At 35.7% G+C, this 12,328-nt stretch overlaps 1 protein-coding gene across 1 annotated transcript; it reads left to right on the forward strand.

Annotated features, from left to right (window-relative positions):
- The first annotated feature begins 8,900 nt into the window (after positions 1–8,900).
- LOC120225869 (olfactory receptor 1009) lies at positions 8,901–9,845 on the forward strand. The gene has a single exon (XM_039224053.1). The coding sequence runs from the start codon at positions 8,901–8,903 to the stop codon at positions 9,843–9,845; it is 945 nt and encodes a 314-aa protein (XP_039079984.1).
- Positions 9,846–12,328: the final 2,483 nt, after the last annotated feature.

Below are 12,328 nucleotides of genomic sequence, written 5' to 3' on the forward strand. Positions count from 1 at the left end.
GTGCCTCATAGTGTAACATAATCATATGAGGGGTATTCAATCATATGAAGAGATTGTAGGAATCAGGGCAAAGATTAGGAATCTTTATAGGATAATTTTGGAAATTCTGTCACCCACACTGATAGCCTCACAATAAAAAAAGTCAATCCTAAAGAATGATATTCTGTAAGAGGAAGAATTGGCATTTAAGCTTGTCCTTGTTAATTTGTGGTGTGTGTGTGTGTGTGTGTGTGTGTGTGTGTGTGTGTGTGTTTTCTTTCCTGGGCCCTCAGTTGTCCTATATTTTTGTTTTTGTTTTTATGGCAATATAATTTTTAAAGCACCCATGAGTACAGAATATTTATTCTTTAATAATAAGGCTATTTTATACATTTGCTGAGGATCTGTGCTATGTGTTTTGCAAATATTTCATTGAATACTTCAGTTTCCATTTGTGGTATGAGTTACTTGATCCACGTTAGAGCTGGAGAATTTGAGGCTTCAGGGAGCCTGAGCCACATGCCTCAGATCAAGGCATCTTCTAAATAAATGACAGAGGTGCTACCAGACCCCATTCTAGTCTCCCAAGCTCTAGTCTTGTCACACAGTCAGGGTAAGGCTGATATTGGTACAAGACTTATCATTCTTTTTTCCCTCACTATTTCTCTGGGCTCACATTTCTTATTGCAGACAAAACTGAGACCAATGCAATGGAGATAGTTATTATTTTAAGATGATAATCCTGATAAGTTCTGTAAAATGATGTAACTAAAAAGAATTTGAAGTAAATCTGCCAAAGGCAATTACTTGTGCTTTTCCATGCCAGTGCACTTTGGGAAAACAGCATTTGCATTGATTCTGATGAACACTTTGAATTAATTTTAGTGTATTTTGATTTTGAAATCAATATTTCAAATTACTCTTTGAGTGAATTGGCCTGACTATAAGGTTCTCCCAGTATAATCAGCATCCTTATTTTCTCAACTCTCAGAAAATAGAGGTAAATGCTTGGTAGGAGTTTTGATAATGTCAGTTCAAGCCACTAAGATATGACCCTTGACCTATTAGAGTGTTTATTAGTGAAGAAAATCATAAACAAAGAATGATATATGGTAGCATTTTTTTCTTTATTTTTTTCTTTAAATTCAAGCTAGATAGCATACAGTTTGCTCTTGGCATCAGGAGTAGAACCCATCCATTCACCTCTTACATATGATACTGAGTGACAGAAGAGAGGCAAAAGATACTGTTAAAATTCAAATAGAGTGATCATTTTTGTCTAAAAGGGATCAAGGAAGGCTTCCTGGATGAAGTTATAATTAAGCGATACCTGGCAGAACAGGTGGGATTTTGACTTCCAGTATTTCAGTAATTGAGAAGGGAAAGTCGGGAGGGCTGTAAGGAAGTGGTTGCCCGTGGGTCTGTGTGGGAACGGTAAATCAGTAAGTCTGAATCTTATAATGCTCCTATAGTGAGAAAGGGAGCTGTCAAAATAGGTTCTGCAACACTGAAGAAGTCATGTTAAAGTGAATCAAGCCTCAAATCATCCCAAATTATTGCTGTGATTCTGAAGTTTATATGGAAACACAGAGGGCCCAGAGTATCTCAGTTAATCTTGAAGAAAGGAAGCCAGGTAAGAGGTCTTCCTCTACTGAATATAGACTTAAAAAACTATAGTAATTAGGGCAGGATCAAGAATAGACTAACAGCCCAGTGGGACAGAGTAGAGAGTCCAGGTATATTAATGAATGCATGTAAATACCTATTGTTAAAGAATAGATATTGTTAAAGACTATACAGACCCAGTATATGGACACTTCATTTATGATGAGGGTGGCAAAGTATAGTAGTGGGGAAAGAAAGGATTGAAAAAACTGGTGTTGAATCCATCGGATGCCTGAATGGGAAAAAAAGTGAAATTTTACGCCCATCTCACAACAAACCTTAACATTAATTCCAGATTATTTGCAGATTGAAATGTGAAAGGCAAAGAATTAGGGCATCTAGAAGATATTGGAGAATATCTTTATGATGTATGGTAGAAAATTAAAAAACAAAGTAAGTTAAACAAATGCTAAACATGAAGAAAAACATTGATTCCCTGAACTATATTAAAATAAAGACTTAGATTTTACCCTTAAGAGCATAAACCTGGAAGCCACAGCAAGGGAAAGTGTTATTTAAAGGCATATAAGTGACTTATCTGAAGAACATCAATAGCTAGTATAACATTTTTTAAAGTTTATTTATTTTTGAGAGATAGAGACAGAGCATGAGAAGGGGAAGGGTGGAGAGAGAGGGAGACACAGATTCTGAAGCAGGCTTCAGGCTCTGCACCATCAGCACAACTGTGAGATCACGACCTGAGCCGAAGTCAGAAGCTTAACCCACTGCGCCACCCAGGCTCCTCAATAACTACTGTAACTTTTAAAGAAAGACAATTCAGTGATGGAATGCAAGCAAAACATTTCAACAGCCAATTCATAAAAGTGGTATGGGAATGACTTGTAAACATTGCAAAATTTTTCAGTCTTTCTAGAAATGGCAGCTAAAGGCACAGTGAGATACCATTATACACTGACCAAAATGGCTAAAATGGCTAATACTGACTCTCATACACTACTTATGGAAGTGAAAGCAGTGGAAATAAGTTTTCGAAGACTTTCTGAGTTATCGATCCTCAGGAACATATACATGTTCAATAACCAAGAAATTTTCCTCGCAGGCATATTCCCAAGAGAAATGCATCCTCATGAACACCAGCCAAAACCCATGGCATTGATTGGATGCTCATTAGAGAAAAAAAATCACAAAAGCTAAAAAATGGGAATAATTCAAATACCCACCAATAAACCAATTGATAAATCATTTGTGGAATATTAATATAATGGAATACTGGCATCCATAAATACATGAACTAGAGATTTATACAGTAAAAGATGAATTTCACAAATATGAGATGGATGGATATGTCTTATTTCCTGACTTGGGTGGTAGCATACATGCATGTGCTCACATTGCAATAATTCAGTGAACAGTACATGTAAGATTTTTGCACTTTTCTGTGTGTGATTCATCAATAAAATTTGAAAAAATGTAGTATCAGGCTTGCATTTCTCAGTGAAACCTCTGTCAATTTCTCACTGCATATGACGGAGATTCTTCACACATTGTGATCCTCAGTGATTTTCCTATGAGTATCAGAAAAGGAAGAGGAAATATCACAAAGCTAAGTAAGCTATCTTGGGGCTGATCTTCAACTGTAATAATCTCATGCTGAGCAGTTTCAGAAATTTTGTGGTTCTTCTTGTGGGGAAAACTCAACAGTTGTTACAACATTGTACTAAAGTTTACTCATAACAAATATATATATATACATATATATACATATATAAGTATGTATAAATATATATATATTTATATATATTTGTTAAACAAGAAGGTAAGAAATTAAGAGTTTACTCATAACAAAGATATATATATATACATATATATAAGTATGTATAAATATATATATATAGCAAATTAAAGTTTACTCATAACATATATATATATACATATATATAAGTATGTATAAATATATATATATATGTATATATATATATTTGTTTAACAAGAAGGTAAGAAATTAAGAGTTTACTCAAGTCAAGCACAGAGAGCAAATAAGTGGCTCCCAGTGGATTTTTTAGAGTTTAAGGAAAGCAATAACACTTTAATTCCCTTTTAACAAAATTCCCAAGGTATGATATGCATTGGAACATAAGTTCTTCCAGAACAACAACAAAACAAAATGATGTAACTAATTCTGGAAACTTCCATCCACGTGAAAAGACAATGTGCTTTGGAGTGGAATCTTACCAGTTCCTTGGGAAGAAAACTTAAGAATAAAATCAAGCGATTCCAAGAATGTCTGCCCTCTTCTCTGTGCAGAGGCACAGATGAAGGTGGGAAGGAACACAAGCTGAAAAAGAGCAGATGTATGCTCCATTTTATTTTTGATCCTCGGAAGAAGAAAAGAACTCATTGGAATGTAAGTTTAAGGCATTTTTAAAAATCCGTGTCTGTCCTGTTTACTCTTTAAGAAGTTCAAAATAAATGGATTGATGGGCAAACAAAAATGACTGACATCTAAAATATGTTTCTTTGGTACATAGGGAAATATCCACTGTCCGACCATAATTGGTTAGAATGTTGCAGGAAACCTAATATGCAATGATATGAAATTTACTAAGATGCACAAAGAGACTACAGTCAAGTGAAATCTCTCTTCAAATTCGCTGGCTGCCCAGAACAAGGAGAGAGAGAGAGGCAGGGCCACCTTCTCCAGATGTGGTGTCATCTGCTTGGAATATTGCCCTGCGTTATAAGCATCACACCCCAAGCATGGGGTACAAATAGGAAGAAAGGTGCAGATGTTTGAGAGCCCTTGTACTTGAGCAAACCTGGACTCTTTACAAGATTTTTCTGGGACCTCCTTGCTCTGCTTGTAATCAACAGCCTTTTCACTGATAAATTTGCATATGTGTTTTGACTGATTCTGTATTCTTCAAAGAGCATGTAGGAGTGGGTTGAGATTTTGAGAGACTGAAGTTTCCCTCTCAGAGGAGTGACATCTTTGAAAGGGTGTATACTCTGTATTCAGATAGGGCAGTGTCTTAATCTCAGATAACTCTTTGGAGATTACTAGGTTCTGCCCTTCAGATATCACCTTCCACACTTGGAAGCCTTGATTGTTTGCTCTTTAAGATGGAGATAACAAAATGTTTCTTACCCGAGCTTGGGTGGACATCAAATTGCCTGACATTTGCAAAGTGCCTGGGGCAGAATCTGATAAGTCTTGTGTATGTTGCAAATGCTTGTCCCTTGTCCCCTTTCCATTGTAACCTTAAAGGAGTTGTACCATGCAGCTAATCACTGATTTAGAACTGCAGGGTGGAAAGTGATTGTATCTTTGACACCATCTCTGTGGTCCTGGGTCAGACATCTTGGAGTCTCAGTTTTCTTATTCATAAAGGGGGAAGCTGGAGCTAGAGTTCTCTCTGCTTCTCAGAGTTTCAGAAATCTTGAACTTCAAATGCATAGCCTGTACTTGTTTCTCACTTTCTCCCTCCTAGGCTTCATATATTTCTTACCTGTTGTTCTCCCAATTGTCTGTAGCTATTTTCTTTTCTTCTCTCTTTTTCTTTTTAAATGCTGAAATACTTTAAGGAATTGCTTTAAATTACTTTTTTGGGGTGCTTTGCTTTAGATTATCATTTATTTTAAGTGGGGAGGGGCAGAGAGAGAGAGGGAGAGAGAGAATCCCAAGCAGGCTCCAGACTGAGCCCCAATGCGGGTTTCAATTCCATGAACAATGAGATCATGATCTGAGCCCAAATCAGGAGTTGTATACCTAACCGAATGAGCCCCTGGATTATTTTTAATTTCAAAAGTAATGAAAATGTATTTTCTCCTTGTAATAAAATCTTAAAATTGCAGATAAATCTAGACACCCCTTTGATTCCCTATCTACATACCAGTTCACTGTTTTTCTCTTTTCAGAGGTAATGAGTACTCCTTTGCTGCATTATCTTTCCAGACTCTTGTTTTTTTAATCTTTTTAAGTTATTTCTTTTTCTTGAGAGAGCAGGAGTGGCAGAGAGAGAGAGGGAGCTTTGTACTGGCACTGGCTCAAACCCACAAGCTGTGAGATCACAACTTGAGCCAAAATCAAGAGATGGACCCTCAACCAACTGACCCACCCAGACATCCTTTATTTATTTATTTATTTTTAATTTTTATTTATTTTTTACAGAAGGAGAGATCACATACACCTGAGCAAGGGAGGGGCAGAGGAAGAGAGAGAGAGAAAATCCAGGCTCCACACCCACCTCCCTTCTGGTAATCTGTTATTTAATTTTTAAATGCCTGTACAATATTCCACAGAATGAGGTTTATTTACTGTTATCCTTTTTAGAGAATATTTATGTGTATTCCCATTTTTTATCATTGAAGCAATAGTAAAGTGGGCATCATTGTTTTTCCATTCTGTGTTTCTTCAGGGTAGGCGCTAAGTAATGGAATTTCTGAGTTGTCAGGTAATCACTTTTTAAAAAGAAATTCCAAGAAATAGTAAAAAATTGCCTTCTGGAGGCCCCACCCCTGCTACAGCCAGTGGTGTCCAGTGATCACCAATTTCTCTCCCTGCTTTCTCAGTATGTTCTCTCAATTCTTAATATCTTGCCAATTTGAAGGGTGAAAGAGTATATAGTTGTTGTTTCAATTTGGTTTCTATAATCATTTGGAATATTAAAGAGATATCTAACATCTTTTCATATTTATTGGGACTTTGAGTGTCCTCTCTGCGTCTTTTGCTTATCATTACAATGCATACATGCTATTTTAGTGGATAACTTGTAGTAGTTCTTTGTATGATCTGACATTAATCTTATGTAACATGTTTCAGTAGTTTTTCAATGTATATGTTTCAACTGTACTTAGAGTATATGTTGGCATCCGTTTACTTAAAATTATGATGTAGTAAAAGTTTCAACATCTTTTTCAGGTGATTTTTATGTTCTGTTTAAGTAGGCCATCCCTACAACAAATTGTAATACCATTCTTTAGTGTTTTATTGTTGTATGTTTATAATAGAATTTTTCTTTTTAGTTTAATAATGTGGGTGGAATTTTAATACTCTCTATTTTTTGAAATGGTCATCCAAATATTGTAACACTTTTTTTAGGAGAAATTAATCTTTACTTTCCTGATTGGAAGAAAGTGTTTATTTACACTAAATTGACATCTACATCTTGGTCTGCCTAAGGTTTTTCTAGTTTTCCTGTCTATTTTAGTAATAATACCTCACTGGTTAAGTATGATAGCTTTATTTATGTGTTGATATCTGGAATAGCACATTTCATTTCTTGGATTTTTTAAAAAAATTTTTCTTTGCTCCTTTGAACATTTTTCTCTTCCATGCATTTAAAAATATGATTGTTTTATTAAAATTATATTTTAATTAAACTTTTCCAATTGGTTAGAATTGCATTAAATTTACCAAATAACGTGGTGAGTGTCCTGGATTCATCATCCTTGAACAGCCAGGATCGAGTATGTAGTCTGATCCAATCAGCTTTTGACCCATTGCAATGAGGGAGGCCACATACACTTGGAGCTATGGATGTCTCATTGAAAAAAGAAAAACTAGAGTTACTATAGGATTTTGAGAAATAGGGAGTTTAGGTGAAATTACAATCAAGGAACATTTTGATGAGCTCAAAGCAAAGTAGGGCTGTGTCTAAAGGGGCCCAAATCACAACATCCGAACAGTCTGACCCACAAACGTCGCACAGGGTCCTGTTTCCATGAAAACTACAAAAGTAAGATAGATGTGGAGTGTTGTATCCAGACATCCCTCAGGTGGAGTTTTCTACTCGTGTTGGGAATTGAGACTGCTTTGCTCTGTCACAATGACTTAAATATTCCAGACCAAGTGGGGTGTTTCATCTTGCTGATATAACTTCAAACAAAAATTGCAGATAGTCTGGGTTTTTTTTTTTCAGAAAATTAAAGTTTATCATTGAGTACTTAATCATTTGTCACTACCCTTCCACCACCAAATGTTGTTAGAACACTTTACAGTATATCTGTGGGAGAAATTTCGTTCTCTGTTCCCTTCATAATTGATGTATCTATGTGTGCTATTCCAACCTGAGGAATGGCCATATAGAGTCTTACCATCTCTGTTAGAGCTAATTTTTACTGTCTCAGGAGGAAATGAATCTTATTAAATACATTAAAAATACATTAAATGTGGTTTATAACTGATCTAGGCATTTCTTCCCTTGTACAGTAACATTCAATAATTTATATATTTCTTCATAATGAATCTTGAACATTTTTTGTTAGGCTTATTTATGGCTATCTTATCAATTTTTATTGATGACTATAAGTTTTTCCATTAAAATTCATAGGTAATTGTTATTGACTTTTTTATACTGATCTGCTACTTTGAATTCTTTCATGTTTTTTTCTAAAAAAATATCTTATTGGTTGACTATTTTACACTTTCTATGTGGTTGACTATTTTGCTTGCAAATACTTATCTCTGTTTTCTAGAATTCTTACATCTTCTTTCTTTATTTATAGTTCAGTATTTTGGATGTGGTCTTCAGTATACTGCTAAATAGTACACATTGTGAGAATATATAGTTTGTGGTTATAGTGTGAATGTTCCCAGTGTTTACCCTGCACACGTATATTCTCTAGAAGCTAGAGGAAGATCCTTTTTACCAAGGTAAGTAATTCCTTTTTGTTTCCAGTTTGGAAAGTTTTTCTTTTCTTATATTTTTCCTTCCCTTCCCTTCCCCTCCCTTTTCCTCCCCTCCCTTCCCCTCCCCTCCCCTCCTCTCCTCTCCTTTCTTCTCCTCTCCTCTCCTCTTTCTTTTCTCTCCTCTCCTCTATCTCTTCTCCTCTCCTCTTGTTTTCTTTCTCCTTCCTCCCTCCCTTCCATCCATCCATCCATCCTTCCTTCCTCCCTCCTTCCTCTTTCTTTCTTTCTTTCTTTCTTTCTTTCTTTCTTTCTTTCTTGCCACATTTTATCAACTTCTTAAAAGAATTCTTTTGAAATAATTATAATGCATTTTCTTTTAATATGTAAATGTGGTGAGATTTTACAGGTTTTCTAATGGTGACCCAATTCTTAGTTCTAATTTTCTATTTTAAACATTTAAACCATATTGCTCTTAAGAACTTTTCTGTATTTTTTTTTTTTTCTGTATTTGTTTTGGTAGCTTTTCATGTAGTTTCTTTTTATACCAATGCTCCCAAATTGGACCTGTAGTTTCTTTTCTTGTGTATTATGTTATGCTTTTAAATAATTTAAAGTTTATGCATTATCAATGTTCTGTTTTTTATCACTATAGAGAACAGCACAACCAATGGCTGATGAGAACTATACAAGAATCACAGAGTTTATTTTCATAGGCCTGAACTATCATCCTCGGATGCAAGTCTTCCTTTTCTTGCTCTTTCTACTTTTTTACCTTGTTACCATGACAGGAAACTTGGGTATGATTATTCTCATCCAGATAGATTCCCACCTTCACACGCCCATGTACTTTTTTCTCAGTCACCTGTCCTTTGTGGACATCTGCTTTTCGTCAGTAGTGGGTCCCAAGATGCTCACTGACTTTTTCACTGAGAGGAAGGCCATCTCCTTCCTGGGCTGTGCCTTGCAGCAATGGTTCTTTGGGTTCTTTGTGGCCATTGAGTGCCTTCTCCTGGCGTCCATGGCCTATGACCGCTATGTGGCCATCTGTAACCCATTATTATATTCTGTTGCCATGTCACAGAGACTCTGCATACAGCTGGTGGTTGGACCATATACTGTTGGGTTCCTGAGCACCATGACTCACACAACAGCTGCTTTCCGACTTCCCTTTTGTCACTCCAATGTTATCAATCATTTCTTCTGTGACATGTCCCCCCTTCTTTCTCTGGTATGTGCTGACACCTGGATCAATAAATTGTTAGTTTTCATTGTGGCTGGGGCTGTACTGGTTGTCAGTAGCCTGACCATTATAATCTCCTACTTTTACATCCTTACTGCCATCCTGAGGATCCGCTCTGGTGATGGGAGGCGCAAAGCCTTTTCCACCTGCTCCTCCCATCTCACGGCAGTGTCCATCTTATATGGGACCCTCTTCTTTATCTATGTGAGGCCAGGTGCAATTTTTTCTCTGGACATCAATAAAGTGGTGTCGGTGTTCTACACAGCGGTGATCCCCATGTTGAATCCTCTCATCTACAGCCTGAGAAATAAAGAAGTGAAAGCTGCCATGTGCAGAACGATCGTCAGGGGGAAGTTTTGCATCAGAAGTTAAATTCCTGTCTGGAATACAAAATAGATAAAGGGAAAAGCTTCTAGACATGGTTAGTCCACCTGGTGCGAAGATGCTAAACAAACACGCAAGACTTTGGAGTATAGCATCCTTGAAACCTACAGTATGACTTTTATTTTAAAAACTATTTTTAAAGCCCCATTTCAATCATGTGCCTGTGGATGATAAGAATCCCCAGTCACTAGAGTCAAAGCAATTCTGCTTCCTCAAATAGTTTCATTGTTGGGAATAGGATAAAAATACAGTAAGTGTTGGAATCATCTAGCTATTAAAAGTACGGCACTAGTTGAACCATGTCCAGACCAGGTGAGATTCATTGGAATGATATACATGTCCCTCAACTCTAAATATAGAATTGAAAATAGCAAAATGAGCAAGTTACTTAGGTTCAAATTATTTCTTTAAAGCGACTTCTCATATTTAAATATTTTATGCCTATTTTTTTCATTCTTGTCTTCTAAGAATACAATGCCATGATCACGGAAGAAACGAAAACTGAACATAGACAACCGAGAGGTGAACAACACTGACAATACAAATCTTATACTTTTATTCTTGCACCAAGTGACAAATGACAAGAGAGATGACTCTTTACATATTTGATTTTGAAGTTGTTCCAACTATTACTTTGATATTTGAGATTATTTCTATTTCTATTCTTTATTCTACAGAATATATTCTATAGTTATATTATATAGAAACTATATATAACTATTTCTATAGTTATTTCTATTTCTTTCAGATAAAAATAAATAGGCATTGCTTATTATAGAAAGTATACATAAAATGCAAACAAGTGAATGAGAGAACGAGAAAATTCTTAAAACGTGGGAAGCAATAGGTGTTGAGAAGTCAGAGCTAAACTGAAATGCAGAAAATATATATCCTATTTTCATTTTAGTCTTTTTTGTTGTTCCAATTAAAAAAATGCAACAGAATGAGTTTAAAAAGATTTTAACAATTTTTTTGTCCCTCAGAAAACATTTGAGCAATTCAAGGGGTATTATAATTATTTCAGGGAAGAGAAAATTATTTTTGAGAAGTACCTTTTTGGTGCAAGCTAGAGTTTGTAGGCATTTGAGCCCTGATAGCTGAGCATGATCTAAAAATATAAAATTTATCTCTAGATTATAGAAGATATGGGGGAGGGGGGGCGTGGAAAGCAGAGTAAAACATGCCTCAGTAATGATACAGAGAGAACTAGAGTGTAAATTTATCTCAAGTCTGTGCCCTAATAAATTTCATGATGGAGTTTGCTGGATAAACTAATGCTTTCTTTGGCAGTATTGATGGAATGATGGTGTCACAATCATCCCTTCTTGGGATCATGAACCTGCTTTGAATATGGCAATTCTTGTTTTAAATTTATTTTTATGTATTGATTTATATTTAATTCTCCAGTTAGTTAGCATACAGTGTAGCATTGGCTTCAAGAGTAGTACCCAGTGATGACACCCAATGCCCATCCCAAAGAGTGCCTCCTTAACTCCTGTCACCATTTACCCATCTGCCACCTACCCACCCCCATCAACCTACAGTTTGTTCTCTGTATTTAAGTCTCTTATGATTTGCTTCCCTTTCTGTTTTTATTTTATTTTTCTTTCCTTTCCTGAATGTTCATTTGTTTTGTTTCTTATATCTCACATCTGAGTGAAGTCATATATTTATCTTTCTCTGACTTATTTTGCTAGGCATAATACACTCTAGTTCCATTCACATTGTTGCAAATAGTGAGATTTCTTTTTTTTTTTTTTTGAGATTTCATTATTTTTGATTGCTGAGTAGTATTCCATTGTGTTTATATACCACATCTTTTTTTTTGTCTGTTCATTGGTTGATGGACACTTGGGTTTTTTCCATAATTTGACTATTGTTGATAGTGTTGCTATAAACATCGGGGTGCATGTGCACCTGTGAATCAGCATTTTTTAATCCTTTAGATAGATTCCTAGTAGTGCAACTGAATTGCTGGGTCATAGGGTAGTTCTATTTTTAATTTTTTGAGGAACCACCAGCTATGTATAGTGCTATATACCAAGTGCATAGCAGTTAGCAATGAGGTCATAGAGTGGTTTGTGTTCAGAGGGAGTGAGCACATTGTGGATGGAGGGAACTGAATACCAAGACATTGAATAATATGTAGGCTAGGGACAATCATGGTTTCAGGGAGGCAACTATCTCAGACAGCAAGAATGAGCCATGGGCAAGGAAACTAGAGAAACAGAACTAGTGTCAGTGTGATGCTCTGAAAAGGATTCAGATTTTAGCACAGAAATTCTTTTCCATTTAATTTACATTATTTACTGAATTTTGAAACCATTAATTAGTTGAAGGCTGTGATCAACAGTCTCAGATGTATATGTTTGCACTGGTGCTGAAATAGTACCAAATAGTGAATGTCTCACTCAAATAGCAGAAGTTTTAGAAATAATTTAAGAAAAAGTTTTCAGGTAAGGGGATTCAGA

Source organism: Hyaena hyaena, unplaced genomic scaffold (assembly GCF_003009895.1).
Source record: "Hyaena hyaena isolate Hyena2069 unplaced genomic scaffold, ASM300989v1 scaffold_1535, whole genome shotgun sequence".
Classification (NCBI taxonomy): domain Eukaryota; kingdom Metazoa; phylum Chordata; class Mammalia; order Carnivora; family Hyaenidae; genus Hyaena; species Hyaena hyaena.